Consider the following 17,184-nt stretch of genomic DNA (forward strand, 5'->3'; position numbering starts at 1 on the left):
CCCCACGCGTGAACACCGCCCCAAGGGTGGGTGGTTTGCTTGTGACGTGAGGCGGAAGACGGATGAAGACGAAGCTTCCTATTGGTTGCTTCTTTTTTGCCCCTTAATTTCGTTGGTTTTTCCTTATAATCCATCAAAGTAGAAAAAAAAAGAAAAAAAAGAAAGAAAGAGATGTACCCGTTTTCCAGGGAATCGGGTGAAGAAGACGGGTGAAGAAGACAACGTGGACATTATATATATGTTTTAATTGAAGTTATAAATTTAGTCCCTGAGTTTCTATCTTTTAATCCTATTATACCCTTTCATTTTTATTTGAATTAAGTTAAACCCTTAACTATATATAATTATGTTTATTTAATTTTAAAAATTAATAATATGTTTATTTGATTTTATAATTAGTAAAATGATTACTTAAGTTTATAATAATGTTTTTTTTTTTAATCTAATGTTTTAAAATTAAAAAAATAAATATATAAATAATATGGAGTGATATCTATTTCCACTGTCTAGTGGGTTGGTGGTGAAGTCCATATGACGTAGAGGTGGCAACATTTTTTGAATGGTTGGGTGTGACCACAGCCTTAACAGCAAGGGTTCCTCGATTCTAGTGAGCACTTCCCGTGTTTGCGATACCCGCGATTTGGAGTTCTGGGCGCGGGAATCCCTCGTTTGAATCTACAGCAATCCCCCACTGTTTTCAAACCCTAATTCCACTTCCACCCACTGTTTTTATTCTTCCTGTGTAAAATGCTTTTTATTTTCTTGAGTCTCAAGAATTAGTTTTTATTGATGGCGACAACAATTACAGAGAACGGGAATAATGAAATCGATTACATGGTGATGAATGTCGAGGTGGCTGTTAATGACCAGGAACGATGTCGTGTTGGTGTTGATGCTGACGGTGTACCTTCGTCTTTGCCTTCTCCTCATATTCTGAAAGAACGATTTAAAACTATCAATGGTGATGGAGGTGAAGAACAAAGCGGGATTTCTGAATCTGAAGCAGAGGGGAAGGTGAATGTTCAGAAGAATAGAGGTAGGAAAAGAATTCGGAAGGGGAACAACGGGATCAGTGATACTGCTACTAAATCTCAAGAGAAAAAGAACAAACCACGTGGTCGCCTGAAGCAGGTTGTTACTACAAAAGAAGAGAGGATGGCGGTTGGTGTTGTGAAGTCAAGTGATGATGATAACAAGTCCTCAGAAGAAACAGAACAAGGTATGGTTGATGCTGAAGCTGATCTTGCTACTCCTGATCGAGAGGGAAATGTTATCAACCAAGTAGTAAACAACAAAGATGGCAAAAAAGAGAATGGAAGGCCCAAAAGAAGTACTAGGAATGAGGTTATTAATTATGCAATTTTTGACTATTATTATGATTTTGAAGAGGTTGTAAGGAAGAAGATACACCAGCGATCAGTTCTAAAGAAACAAAAGATGGGTGAAGAGGAACAAGATAAAGAAGATGGTGATGGAGGTATAGAACAAAATGGGGGTTCTAAATCTGAAGCAGAGGGGAAGAAGGGTGTTCAGAAGAAGAAAGTCAGGAAAAGAGGTCTGAAAGCGAAGAATGGGAACACTGTTACTGCTACTAAATCTCCAGAGAAGAAGAATAAATCACGCCAGAAAAAGCTTTCTGTTTCTACAAAAGAAGTAAGGAAGATGACAATTGGTGTTGTGAAGTCAAGTGACGATGATAACAAGTCCCCAGAAGAAACAGAAGAAGTTATGGTTGATGCTAAAACTTCTATTGCTACTCCTGATCGAGAGGGAAACAGTACCAACGAAGTAATAAACAGTAAATATGTCAAAAAAGAGAGTGGGAGACCCACACGAAGCACTAGGAATGCCGATAGTAGTTATGCTGAGGATGGAAGGAAGAAGAAACATCTGCAGTCAGTTCCAAAGAAAGAAAAGAGAAGCAAGAAAGCTTCAAGCTCAAGCAAGAAGGAGGAATCAAGGCCAAGGTGTGCTGCAAGGCACAAGGTTCCAGATGAAAATGTAACGCATTCTGTGTCCCTGGTTTCCCTCTTTCTCTATTTAAATTTAAATAAATCTCCTTGATTAAACAATAAACATCATCTGTTTATCTTCTTCCATTTGTTGGCAGGGAAATCTAGTTTATGTACCTTCAAACATGTGCCATCAGTGTCAAAGAAACGACAGTGGACGAGTTGTTAGGTGCCAGAAATGCACTACAAAGCGTTACTGTGTCCCTTGCATGACAAGATGGTATGATTATGAAAGATCAAAACTTTTTTTTTCCTTTTTTCTAACTGAGTAATCAAATTGAGTGATTGCTTTTCAAGGTGCAGTTGAATAGACTTTTTACGTCATTTTAGCCCTTCACACTTCTGTCATTGCTTTTTAACTTTCTTGGGCAATGGTGCATTGACATCAGAGTAGCCATCATTGACCTTTGTGATTGTGTTGGTTAAATTTGTAGCATGCTTCCATAACCTACTGACTTGATGCCTGATTGTTTACTGTGTCTTTTACTGTTTTAGGTATCCTAACATGACAGAGGAGATGTTTGCTGAGTGTTGCCCTGTTTGCTGGGACAATTGCAACTGTAAAGGTTGTTTGCGTGATGTGCATCCTAAAGTTGGTTCCTGCATCTTTATCTTTTGTTATGGAACTTATTTTTGTTTCTGCTCTTATGTAAACAAGAAATTTAATACTGAATCTGTTGGTGGTTTTTTAGGTCAAACAAAAGATTGATTTTAAACCTGATGATGATCAGAAAATCCGGTATTCTGTTTATATCTTACATGTGCTTCTTCCATTCTTGAAGCGTCTCAATGAGGAGCACGTAAAGGAGAAAGCAATTGAGTCTAAAATTCAAGGTATTTCGGTTGTTCATCTCAGTGTTCTTGCTGTTTTTTTTCAAATACAACTCCAAGTTCACACTGTAGCTAATCTAAATGTGAGTATTTCCATGTATATATGATTCTTGACTATTGATGATGAGGGCATCTTTGGTTGGTGGATTCTGGTGGAAATGTGGAATCCTACGAAATTGGAATTTTAGGTTTTTTTTTCATGGCATGTTTGGTTGCTAAATGGATGGAATCCAGTTCTGTCAGATTCCTTTACATTTCATGTTTGATGGATCTCAGAAATTTTAGGGGTGGGTGGAAGGAATTCAATTCAGTTTCCTTTTTTTTTTGTTTAAGGACCAAAATACCCTCATTTTATATCAATATCAATAAATTAAAAAGTTTGAATTCCATTCCATTTGTTGCCAATTGAGCGCTTGACACAATTCTTTCAGATTCCAACTTGCTTCCAAAAAATTATGTGAAGCAAACATTCTTATGGAAAAGAGATCTAATTAAATGAGTTCATTGTTGAGACTTCATGAAACTGCAAGGAAGATCATTTCTTCTGCTTAACTTTTCTACCTGAACTCTCATTGTTCATCATTTAAACCTACACTCAACTGTTACCCTTGGCTTGATGATGAGTTGAGTTTGCTCACTAAAAGGGTGGTTTAAATGGATAATCAGCAATCCATCATACTTTATGTAGGTTTCCCTAAGTTTTTTTTTTCTTGGGCAGGATCTATTTTATCAAAGGTAAAGTTGAAGAAGGCAAAGTGCAGCCCGAATGAGCGCATGTACTGGTATGTCATTTCAGCGATTGTGGATCTTGTTTCATGGTTAATTGCAAGAAATATTAATGTTCTTTCATTTCTTTCTTTATTATAACATCCTACTTTCATTTGTTTATTTTACAAAATTGGCAATGGCATATAGTACAAAGCACTTTTCACTGCTTTGATTTAGCAGCTTTGTCAAAGTACATTGTTTCAATGAGAAAAATGTTGGAAGTACAATGCTGTAATAGAAAGAAATGAGAGGAAGGTTTTATGATAAACAAACAAGTGAAAGCACACAGATATTCCTTGCATTTAGCGTTTGTTTTTTGATGATTTCCTATTTTGATTGTGAGTTAATGTATGCAGCGACTTCTGTAAAACGTCAATATTTGATTTGCATAGAAGCTGCCCTTCTTGTCAATATGACCTTTGTCTTGAATGTTGCTGGGAATTGCGAGATGGAAAACCTATGGGAAACAAGGAAGAAGTTATTTTTGAATTTAATGATCCAGGTCCTGATTACTTACATGGGGGGAAGCCTCTTAAAGCTAAGAAGGCTGTTAAAGATCCTCCACGAAAGAAAAAGCAAAATCATAACTGGAAGTCTCTGGATGATGGCAGAATTCCTTGTCCTCCAAAAACTATGGGTGGTTGTGCTCATGGGACTCTAGAGTTGATGCACATAAAGCCACTTGACACCATTTCAAGATTGCTGAAGAAAGCACAAAAGCTTTTAAAAATGCACAAACTGGAGGAAGATATGAGGGATATGCCTGAAAAGTGGTGCACATGTTCTTCAGATGGTGGTGATCAGCAGTTACGAAAAGCTGCATCTCGTGAGAATTCAAATGACAATTACTTGTATTGTCCACGTGCAATAGACATAAAATCTGGAGATTTGAAGCATTTCCAGTGGCATTGGTCAAAAGGGGAGCCAGTAATAGTGAGTAATGTTCTAGAAACTACACTTGGGTTGAGCTGGGAACCCATGGTTATGTGGCGTGCTTTTCGCCAGATGACAAATACCAAACATGATAAGCTCTTGGATGTGTCTGCTCTCAATTGTTTAGATTGGTGTGAGGTATGTTAATTATTTCTTTTTTGGGCTAAATGCAAGCAGTAGCTACATACTTTCATCTATTTGTGTGTTATAGCATCCTACTTATTACTTAACATCCTACTTTCATTGCTTTCTATTACATCATTGTACTTTCAACTTTTATCTCATTAAGGCATTGTAGTCATGTAGCATGAAAAATCTACCCAATTATGGCATTGTACTTTCAAGTTCTTTTTTGTATTAGTACATTATACTTTGAAAAGTCTACCTGTAGCAGTGAAAACTTGCATTGTAATTGGATAAAATGGCTATGATTGAGTAGATTTATCCAAGTACAATGTGTAATAGGAAGGAATGGAAGTACAATGCTATTATTTGTCAGTTAATCCTTTATTTCTTTTTGACATTGACTTATATATAATATATGTTCTGTGGTAAGTGGTAACTGTTGGATGCATACAGTTCATACAAGCTTGGGAGAATATTTTTTATTTCTCCCAGTATTTAATTTTTTTTTGTCAACATATTTTTCTAGAATCTTGGTTTTTCTGTGTGTTATGTTAGATTTTTTTCGTTCAAGTTAATGCTATTTTGGGGTATTACATGCCTAATCAACCTTTCTTATGGCATGCAGTTTGATATCAATGTTCATAAATTTTTTACTGGGTATTTGGATGGTAGATATGACAAAGAAGGGTGGCCTGAGATCCTAAAACTGAAAGACTGGCCTCCATCAAGTTTATTTGAAGAACGGTTGCCACGTCATGGTGTTGAGTTTATCTCTTGCTTACCCTTTAAAGAGTACACACATCCACGTGATGGATACCTTAATCTTGCAGTGAAGTTGCCTCCAAAATCTTTGAAGCCAGACATGGGTCCTAAAACGTATATAGCTTATGGAGTTCATCAAGAACTGGGACGTGGGGACTCTGTAACTAAACTTCATTGTGACATGTCTGATGCGGTATGCTTTTTCTATCTTGTTAGGGTTTGGGGTTTGTAATTAAATTTGGGTTTTTAGACATCTCTAAGAAAACTCTGCTGCATCTATCCTCACTAAATATATTTTGTGGTGACATGCAGGTGAATGTACTGACTCATACTGCAACTGTGACCCTTGACTCTGAACATTGTAAAAGGATAAATGTATTGAAACAACAACACAAAGCTCAGGATGGGAGGGAACTTTTTAGACTGGTAGGGAAGAAACATCAAGATGTTGATGACATGAAAGATGCCACTGCTGAGGTAGTTGTTGGCCTGAAAAAACGAGGACGCCCATTTAAAAAAATCATTGAATCTAAAGTTGAAAAAAACACGAGTGATGTCAATATGGGAGAAACAAGTGCCCGTGTTTACGCCCTTGTTTACAGTAGACGCAAGCGAAAAAGTGGGGATGAAACAGATTCTTGTCTTGTGACAAGTACTAGTGATCAAGCAGATGAAAGTGCACTGAAGGAGGAAAGATGTGAAGGACCTGAGTCTAAAAATGATGAAAAAGATAAGAGGAAGAGAAATGATTCCACGAAAAAAGTTGAGGGACAAAATGGAAATAGAAGAAGTACAAGGAATTGCAGGAAACAAGTGAAAGCATCAGTTACCAATAACGAGGAAACAGAAGCTAGTGAAGAAGTTAAAAGTAAGAGAAAGGATTCCAAGAAAAGAGTTGTGGGACAAAATGGAATTAAAGGACCTAAAAGGAAGGGTGACAAAAAAGTTATATCTTCTGATGGTGAAGAAGTTGATAACCAGGATGATATTTTAGGTAGTTGTGTGGATGGATTTGATTTGGGAGATGGAGGTGCTTTGTGGGACATATTTCGGAGGGAAGATTTGCCTAAACTGGAGAAATATCTCAAAAAACACTTTAAAGAGTTTAGACATATCTTTTGTCGCCCAGTGGAACAGGTAGTCCTTCTTTTAGTTGAAATTTATTCATGTGTAGCATTACATTCCTAAATAGTATTTTCTTTGGTCCAGGTTATCCACCCAATTCATGACCAAACATTTTACTTAACCATGGACCATAAAAGGAAGCTTAAAGAAGAGTTTGGTTAGTGTACATCTGCAAGGCCCTGTATCAGATTTCACTGTTATAAAATTTCTGAATTGTGCTTATCTTTTTGGTTGTCATCAGGAATTGAGCCATGGACTTTTGTCCAGAAGCTTGGGGATGCTGTATTTATACCTGCTGGATGTGCCCATCAAGTTAGAAATTTGAAGGTTAGTAACTTACTACTACTTTTTAGATTCTTTTTATTAAGTTGCTTCATCTGAAATTAATAGGGAGTGTTGGAATGAAAGGAATTGGCATGTCATTATATAGTGATTCAGAGAATGATGACATGGCAATACTATTGGCCTTGTTAGGGCATGATTATGAATGACTACGTAGTGGTTAACTTCATGTCTCGCAATGATGATATTGGAGCATCTCAATCCTCATGCCTTTGCTGATCTTCATACCCTGGTTCACATCTTAAATTTGACCTTTTTGACTTTTTACTGTTTGACTGAGTTTGACTTAGTCAGACCGTCATGGACCGAGTTTTTCTGCCTAGATTTGTTTTTGACCGATTTGGACTGATTAATGATAGATCTTGATTTATTTGGCTGATTAGCTTTAGTCCTACTAAGTGACAGTCCTCTTAGGAAGGAGGGAGTCATTCACTCCCAATCCACTTCCACATCAGTTTTTTTCTCTCTTTTTTCTTCATCTTTCTCAACCCACAACACATGAAAATTCTATCTTTTTAAACCCACTCAATTAAAAAAAATACAAAACAACTAAGGTACAAGTCTTAAAACACATGGTATAAGAGAAAAGAAGAGAGAGAGGATGAAGCGGGTTAGTGAAACCAATTAAACGACCCACCACTCCCAACCCTCCCAACCCATTGAAGAGGAAGAGGTATCTTGGAGGTACCAGTGGTAGCTCTATTGCTAATTAAGACTTGTATCTTAGGGTTTTTTTTATTTTTTATTTTTTATTTTAATTGAATGAGTTGAAAAAGATAGGGTTTTCGTGTGTTGTGGGTTAGGAAAGATGAAGAAAAAAAAGAGAGAAAAACTGATGTAGTAGTGGGTTGAGAGGAAATGACTCCCTCCTCCCTTAGCGCCTAGGCACTGCCTAATAGGCCTATGCTGTTTTTTCTAACACGTAATACCACATTCGCCATGTTTGCCTCACAACCTTACGAACATATAATCACTACTACAAATGCCTCCAATATCACAACCATGCCCATGCAAGTCTACTACCTCCACTTATCCTAATGCTTACTAGATCCAAGTTCGGCATCTTAAAACTCTAAAACTTATATTTCTTCCTTTCTCAAGTCCCTAACTGCTTATGTTTATTCAACTATTGTTCTCGAAATAGTGTACCAAGCGCTTCATGAAAACATAAATCACACTCGGGTTCTTTTCATCGTGAGTCACATCAACACCATGGCTAACAATTTGTTTTCGCATCAAATACAACTCACAACTCAGATTGTTCATTGTTGAACGTAATGATAGCCATATCATTGTTGAGAATCTATTGTGATCATTGTTGTAAAAGTCGCTTGGCGGTACTAAGTTGCCCTACTAGTGACTAGAGATTGGTCGGCTTTTATTGTTGGTCTCAGGGACCCTAAATTGTAAACTAGAATAAATAAATATGACTAATATCACAACAAAGTAGGTCTAAATATGATCAATATCATAATGCTAAGATGACTAATACAATACTACTTATTTCTCAAATAGTTTTGATCAAGATAAAACTTCTTCAAGGTGTTCAAAGTTCATCGACTTCTACAGCTTCACTAATTGTCTAGGCAATGATTAATTGCGTAGGCGGCCACGTACTGCCTAGGGACTAATTAATTGAAGATTAATCGGGGGCTAATTGAGATTTTTACAACATTGAAAGCAATTGGTAAACACAATCATGCAATTTTTGGACTAAGCAAGTCCCTTGTGCTTGGTTTGACAAATTGTGACCCTCACTTGTCACTTTGGATTTTGAACAACCTGTTTCATGGTGATGCTTTATATTCTTTGTCTTAGTTTATGTGGATGACATTTTGGTTGCAGGTAATAAATCTAAATAAATATGAGACAACATTTCTAAACCGAGTGTCCAATTTCCACTCAAAAGACTAGTTGCTAACTTTCTTGGTTTTGAGACAACCAGATGCAAGATGGAATTCATTTAACAAAGGGCTTCTAGCTCAAATGTATAAGGTGTTTCCCTCCCTTCTTGAAGTCAAAGGGTTCAAGTCCCTTCCAGGACATATAGGACATAGGTGAACTCAAAAGTAGATTAAATTTGTTGTTTCAAAAAAAAAAAGTAAACCATTGACATGCTAAATTCAAATGCATGTCCTACTCCAATGAATCCAAGCAATAAGCTTCACGTCATGACAAAACCTTTGATAACATGACTCTTTGCAAAAGTAGGGTTGGATTACCTCACACCGATCATGCCTAATATTACTTTCTTGGTGAATAAACTAAGTCAATTTCTTCAATCATCCACATGAGTCATTGGCCATAAGTTTTACTCTTGTTGTCGAATGCCTATGTGGAATACACATGAAAAAAATGGTAAACCACACCATCAGGACGGCCTACGCCGAACCTCAAGGGGGGTAAATCACAAAGCACTAGCAATATTTAGGCGTGCTATGTTTCGAACCTTGGATCTTCTGGGTGAAATTCTGCACATCAACCACTGAGCTCTCATTATAGAGACTAAGCATGGATTAGTCTACAATGGCCTATTGTCATATCATGTTTATCTTCGTGGTAACATAATCATGTAGCAAGATTTGCTACAAAAGCTGATCATAGAGATGTTGCTCTTGCTCAATTCAAAAATCATTAGGTTGAAATCATTATCGTCAAAAGTTGTTTTTTCAGCAAGGGATATGATCATTGCAAAGGATATCATCCTTGGTGTGATAACTTGAGGGCTCGATGACAACTTGCTACAAATCTTGAACAAAACATATTGAGATCGATGTCCATTATATGGGGCACAAGGTATAAAAGAGCACAATGTTTCTTTTGTTCGGCGATCCTAGGTGTACAAAAAAATTTAGTGACCATTATTGAACACAAAAAATGCCTTTACTTGATAAACTGTCTTAAGTCAACATACCTTGTTACCCATTCAACTATTTTGTCCATATTGGGCTTAAAGGAAGAAAGAAAGAAGCAGTAGCCCCTTAGTGTCCATCATTAAACTCCTTAATGATCTTAATTTACATACATCAGCCTAGTGCATGCCAAAGGCACCATAACCTATTTCATACCGAAGGCACTAAAACCTATTTCTAGTCCTATGTCAACAAACATGGTTATCCATTCTGAATACTAGACTTGAAAGAACAAAGAAAACCTATTAGTGTTCATCATTAAGCTCATGAATGATATCAATTGACATGACAATACGGTGCATTCGAAATGCAGTACAACCTATTTCATGTCCTATTTCTTGTCCTACGCCACCAGACATGATTATCTATTCTATGTTGTCCACACCGAACTCAAAAGGAAAAAAAAAGAAATATCCTCTTAGTGTCTATTATTAAGTTCATGAATGATCACAAGATATACGTCTCGGTCAAATGCATGCAAAATGCAGTACAACCTGTTTCTTGTCTTAAGTTAACAAACATTATTATCTATTAAACTTGTCCATATTGGACTTAAAAGAAGAAAAAAAGAAGCAACCCCTTAATGTTCATTGTTAAACTCCAAAATGCTCTCAATTGAAATAAATTAGTCTGGTGCATGCCAAAGGCGCTACAATCTGTTTTCTGTCCTATGTCAACGGACATGGTTATCCATTCAGGTGCTTTGTCTATAATAGACTTGAAAGAACAAAAAGAAACAACCCTTTAATGTTCATCATTAAGCTCATAAATGATATCACTTGACATAAGTCTTAGTCCGATGCATTTGTAATGTAGTACAACCTATTTCATGTCCTAAACCAACAAACATGATTATCCATTCAGCTACTTTGCCCACACCACACTAAAAAGAAGAAAAAGAAACAAATCGTTAGTTTCCATTAGGGGTGGGCATTTGGATCAGACCAGATTTGGTTCCAGCACATGACCGGTTTTAGAGATCCTTGGACCGTGGACCAAACTGGTTTTCTGCTTCTTGGACCTGTTGGACCGGTACAACATTTGTTGCGTATGGTACAAGTCGTTGAAGTAGTAGCAAAATTCTTTCAGCTTTGATACCCTAACTTTGGGGGGTTGTAAATCATTCAATGTGGAGCCAAAAATGATGAAGTTATAACATAAATTGAAGCATAAACTATAAACTACATGTTGGAAAAAATCTTATGTCAGTCCGACTTCAAAGGAATGAGTTATGTAATTTTTTAAAGTTTTACAGATTGCACATAAAAGTTGAAAATTTGAAAAACTGCCTACTTTGATACCATGATATCAGGGGACTGTAATTCATTCAATATGAAACCAAAAATGATGAAATTCTTAGCCTAAATTGAATTACAAATTATAAACTACATTTTGGAAAAGATCTCATGTGAATCAGACTTAAAACAAATGAGTTATGTAATTTTTAATAGTTTCACAGCTGAAAAACTAACAAAGTTTCAGCTTTGATCTTCCGACTTCAGGGGAACCATAACTCATTCAATATGAAAACAAAAATGATGAAGTTATACTGTTGTAGCCTAAATTGAAGTACAAACTATAAACTACATGTCGGAAAAGATCTCATGTCAACCTGTCTTCATACGAATGCGTTATGCAATTTCTAAAAGTTTCACAGTGATTATGACTCTTCAATTTTCGGTCCAATACCCGAGAACCGCAAGAACAAACCCAACTAAAAAACCAGAACCAAAATATAGCCGATCAAAGAACCGAAAACCACATCTATTACATAAATAAAACAGCTACCGGTCCGGTGCAGCCCTAAGTCAAACATAAATTAGTATTCATTAATGAATGATCATGATTAATAGAGTCCAATGCATGCCAAATGCAGTACAACCTCTTTCCTTTCCTAAGTCGACATAATATATTATCCATTAAGCTACTTTAACCATATTGAACTTAAAAGAAGAAAAAAAAAGCAGCCTCTTAGTGTCCATCATTCAACTCCTGAATGAACCCCGACTGCTAGCTTTGAGCTCATTTTGAATAAAAAAACTCGATGCTTTAAACCTGACTTGAGCTCAACCGAGCTTGAATTTTCAAGCTCGAGCTCATTGAAGTGATCAACACTTTGAGCATGGCTCGAGTCCATATTTAAAAATGCAATCACATTATATTTCAATGGGAATATGATTAAGCTTGCAAGCATGACTCGAATCTAATCCAATCTTCCTATTCTAATAAATGAATAAGATTATTCTCCTATTGACAAGTGTCATACTATTAGAACTCCTCATTAATAACTATATGTAACCTATCATGCCACTTGTCAACCAATTAATTATCAATTTCTAATTTCAAATTTTCCACTCTAATTAAATTAAATTAATAATTGATTCTTCATTTTAAATTTCAAATTTTAAAATTTTTCATTCTAATTATATTAAATTAATAACATTAAGTTGAAAAATAAAATAAAATCAATACAGATTATAAGGTTATATAACTTCACATATTTATTTAAATCAACAATTATAATTTTATATAACTAAAAAAAATATCTCTTAAGTAATAATTTATTTAAAATAATTGATTAGTAATTTTGATTTTTTAATATGAAAGTTTAATTAACTTTATAACCGTGGTTCTCACGGGTTATAAACTAGTATATAAAATATGAATAGAAAAAATAGTAAAAATGTAACTTTGACTCAACTTGATTACACTCACGAGCTTTACGAACTACCCCACTAGCTTTAAAACAAATGGTAAAAATTTAACTTTGACTAAGCTTGCAAGCAATGCATGACTCGAATCTAATCAAATATCTAAAATATGATTTCGAATACCTTTCAAGTTGCTTCTAAATTTATGTGTTATAATAAGTGAATAAATATGTTTTCTTTTTGTGCAGTCATGTATAAAAGTTGCACTGGACTTTGTTTCTCCTGAAAATGTTGGTGAATGCATTCAATTGACAGAGGATTTCCGTGTTCTTCCCCAAAATCATAGGGCCAAAGAAGATAAGTTAGAGGTAAACAATCTCTTCTGGTGGCATACTCTATGTATTCACCATAAATTTGGGTTCATATGTTACTGATAACAGGTCAAATTGGTAATTTAGGAAAATACTTAGCAAAAAAGGTAACAGGTTATATGGCTTACAAATCGTCTGATTCACAGAAAAGTCTGTAGATTATAGCATCCTACTTTCATGTCTTTCTATTACAACATTGTACTTTGAAAGATCTATCCAGTTGTAACCATGCCATTCAAATACAAGACATTTTTGCTGCTATATTTGAGAGTACAATGTTATAATTGGGGTAGATTGTTCAAATTATAATGCCTTAGTTTGAAAAAGTTTGAAAGTACATTTCTGTAATAGAAAGATCTACCCAATTATAGCAGTGAAAATTGTTTTGACTTTGGATGACATTACTATAATAGGTATAGAAACAAAAGTAGGATGTTATAAACTTTTAATAAACAAATTAATGAAAGTACGTATCTATTTTTTGCATATAACTCTAGTTTCTAAACAATGTGATCGCTTGTTATTTTCATAGTATTGTTAGTTTTTTGTTTTTTTAATTTTGACTGATCTGTTCTAATTTAAAATGGTGCAATTGGTTGATTCACAGGTGAAGAAAATGGCACTTTATGCAGTGGAGGCAGCTGTGAAGGACTTGGAAAATTTTGATACCAAGTAAGTGAAAACCATTTCTTCAGCCATTTTCAATCCTAGCATTAAAAAATATACAAAAACGGTGTAATTTTAGCATCATGTTTATTCACTCCAAACACACACTAAAATTCGTCACATCAGAAAACACATCTTCAATATTTTAATAATAAAATAACTTGGTCTTTTTACATATTACACTAATAATTTTCATTTGCTTTACAAACATATATCATAAATATCGATCAAAATTTTAAAAAACTACCACACAATGAGATTCTTAATATCTGGAAGCAAATATAACATTAGATTTGGATGTATGAGTTTGACTAACAGGGAAACTTGTTTCAGAAAGGGAATTGAAACTAAATCTAAGGAATAGGCGGATGCAACCCACAAGGGAGAGGATTGTTGAGGTTCCACTTTCTGTAGTATATTGTATTAATTGAATTTGATAGATTTTGTCAAGTCTTAAACTGAGCTCTGAGCCCAAGCATACTTCCAAGAAACTCTTTCAAACTGTACTTGTCACTTATTAACCGATCATGTAGCAGTTTGTTTTTTGGCTTGTCCTTGAGCACGAGTTATGGGAAATGCAGGTTTTGTGTTTTTGAGTTTGTGTTGTATCTTTGGATTTATGTTACTTTGTACATGTTGATCTTGTGTTTCAAAAATGGTCTAATAGTTAAGCTATTTATGTTTATTTATGGACTCAATGGGCACATGACTTAATCAGCTTGTAAGATATGTATGTATGTTAGTTTTATGAAATTTCAATTGCTTAAAATGTAAAAAGAATAGGGGTTACCTTGATGTGAAAATAAGGGTTTTATGAAATTTCAATTGGTTAAATTGTGACATTATGTTCTTAATGTAATGTCCTCATGTTCGATTCTAAGTACTTTGAGTTAGTTTTATGAAAGTATAAAGAATTAATCACTCTAATCTATTATGGTTGGTAATGATGTTATGCTTCAGATCACTCACATCGGTTATTCTTTTTTACCGTTTTCTCAAAATAAATCAGTTTTTAAATGATATTTCTGTGTCTTATCAAATTGTGAAAAACCTTACCTTTGACAATTTTGTTAATGTTACAAATTATCCTATTTTGGCTTTTCTGAAAGGATCTTAAATCATACTCTTTTCTAGTGATGTGACAATGCTGTGATTGCACTGGATCACTCATTCATCTAATTCATCCCCTTCAGTAACCGCTCTAGATGCAATATAAGTGTTAGATTGTATTTATACTTCTTTTGTTCAATGATGTATAGTATAGGGGTCTCCTTGTAACTTATTGTAACACATATATTTATGATAATGCAAACGTACTCCCTACGGGGTTTCCACAAATCCAACATGGTATCAAGCTAGGGTTTTCTGGATTGTTTTTTGTTGTCATCAGCACTACCCCGTCCACTCTTCCGCTCACATGTCTAGCTGAGTTCAATCTCTCATGTTGCCGATCACAACCTCTCACGGTTTGTTAATTCTTTTTCTCATGTTACCATGTCTACTCCTTCATCATTATCTTCTATAATTTCTTCAAGATTAAGCCTTGTATGCTCCCTTACAAATGTTTACAACTAGTTTAGTTTCAAACTCAATGTTGATGAGTCTAGATATATGTTGGGTTTTATTTCAAAAATAGTTTCATAAACTAGTAAAATGGCAAACAGAAGACTTCAAGATTTCGAAAATAACATAACAAATTACACCCACCAAGGATCATCTTGCAAGTTATAGAAATATAAAACACCAACCAAAGAAAGGATGAATAAATAACAATATTTGAAGTTCTTTGGGTCCTCTTGGGAGGCTTGGAAGTTGATGAAGAATGTGGAACTTTAGAGACACCAACAATGACTCAACTTGATGTAGAATGCTAGTTCTTTTATATAAAACTCTTAAGACTCTTAAGCTTGAAGTTTATATAAAATATATGACTTAAAGAGAGAAAAATGCAAGAGTGTGATCTTCAAATCTTCAACCAAAACTAGAGAGAAACACACACACATGCACACTTACGGTTTTGCAAGTCTAACCCAAGAGAAAAATGAAAACCTCACTTAATAAAGCTCTCTCTTGGACCATAAGTCCTTAACACTTTAGGAACCCATACACCTAAAGCCTAAGTGTTCCCCATGCTTTAAGCCACACCTTACCTTTTGAATAAAATAGTCAAAAGACCATCCTCCTTGTTTCTTAAAGGAGTTTCTGGCCATAGGCCTCAAAAAGAAGACAAAAGTTTCAATTTTTATAAACCAAGTTTATAAAATATAAACTTTAACTTTTTGGTAAAAGACAAAATAATTTATCTAGTCCAAAATGTTGTGCATTACTTAATAATTCATACCATATGAATTATGTAATGTTACTTGCTAATGAAAATTATTATTTCCGTGAAATAAATAATTTTTAATTAATTATAAGAGTTTATTGAATATTTATTAAAACCAATTTCTAATAAATAATCAATTGTATCAAGTTGTTGTTATTGTGACCCATTAGTATCATATGTTAATTAGCAATATCATTTTAATATGATTCTTGAGCATACTAGATCTTTCAATATAAACTTTGGAGGCATATTTTCTCCAACATATGTAGGGGTACTCAATACTATAATCATATCTCTGGAACCATACACCTTTCCGAGATGATGAAGATGAATGGTATTCTGTGGATGCACGTATAAAGTAATGGTTTTACATTACTTGTGATCCAAGTTTGCTACAACTTATATCTAGTGATGACTGCACTGCTAAGGATCTTTGGGACAAATTAGATGAATTTTATCAGAACAATAAAATGTCTTGTATGCTACAATTACAAGATCAGTTTTGCAACACAAAAGGGTGCAAGTTATATTACGAAATATTGCCATAATCTGAAAAACCTTGCAGATGATCTTAAGGATGTTGACTCGCCTATTACCGAAGTTGAATTGGTTATGCAGATTCTTAGATAGTTACCTTCATCATATCACAATTTGGTGGATGTTATTACAAATACCAAACATTTTCTCTATTTTCTTGAGGCCAAAAACATGCTTTTATTGCATGAATCTCATGAGGCTTCCACTGAGGCGTTTATTGACACCAATGTCTCTCAAAACCCTGCATTATATTCATCCTCCACCAACTCTAGCAAACAGAAAAAAGAACTGGAACAAAAATCGCAATGGCAACAAAAATTCGTTTAAGGGGGTACCACCGAACAACCTTCGAATTTTAAAGGTCTTTTAAGTAATGGTCAAACTTTTTTTTTTTGGGAATTTAGCTGCTTCCCAACATGCTGCTTCAGCCACAAGTCTTCACTAACCCATTTGTTACATCCCAAAAATCATAGAAATTTAATTTTTTTCAAAAATAACCCATTGACCATAAAGTGTTTACAAAACCGTTGTTTCAAAAGTGTAATCATAATCAGAGTATCCCGAAATCCAATATCATAAAAACAGGAAGATGTGCATAATCACGCCTTCATTTTCCCATGATCCTCTGAAGTACCTGAAACAATAAACCGAAACTGTAAGCCAAAGCTTAGCGAGTTCCCCCAAAGTACCATCACACAACATAACAAACAACAACATGCAAATATGAGCCTTTAGCCTGACTGGACCGCCTCGTAGGGCCTACAACCTATCCAGACCACCCCAAGTATCTTGGCCTTCAGCACAAAGCAGGACCGCCTCAAC

At 34.9% G+C, this 17,184-nt stretch overlaps 1 protein-coding gene across 1 annotated transcript; it reads left to right on the forward strand.

Annotated features, from left to right (window-relative positions):
• The first annotated feature begins 538 nt into the window (after positions 1-538).
• Positions 539-14,092, forward strand: LOC145114903 (lysine-specific demethylase JMJ27-like). The gene is made up of 13 exons (XM_079051022.1): positions 539-2,001; positions 2,111-2,232; positions 2,508-2,604; positions 2,705-2,846; positions 3,562-3,625; positions 3,968-4,682; positions 5,296-5,625; positions 5,745-6,569; positions 6,642-6,714; positions 6,799-6,884; positions 12,711-12,830; positions 13,441-13,505; positions 13,833-14,092. Exons 1-13 carry the CDS (start codon positions 790-792, stop codon positions 13,861-13,863), a joined length of 3,882 nt encoding a protein of 1,293 aa, XP_078907148.1. The 5' UTR covers positions 539-789; the 3' UTR covers positions 13,864-14,092.
• Positions 14,093-17,184: the final 3,092 nt, after the last annotated feature.

This window comes from Lactuca virosa, chromosome 5, assembly GCF_052849685.1.
Source record: "Lactuca virosa cultivar CGN04683 chromosome 5, Lactuca_virosa_CGN04683_v6, whole genome shotgun sequence".
In the NCBI taxonomy this organism is placed as follows: domain Eukaryota; kingdom Viridiplantae; phylum Streptophyta; class Magnoliopsida; order Asterales; family Asteraceae; genus Lactuca; species Lactuca virosa.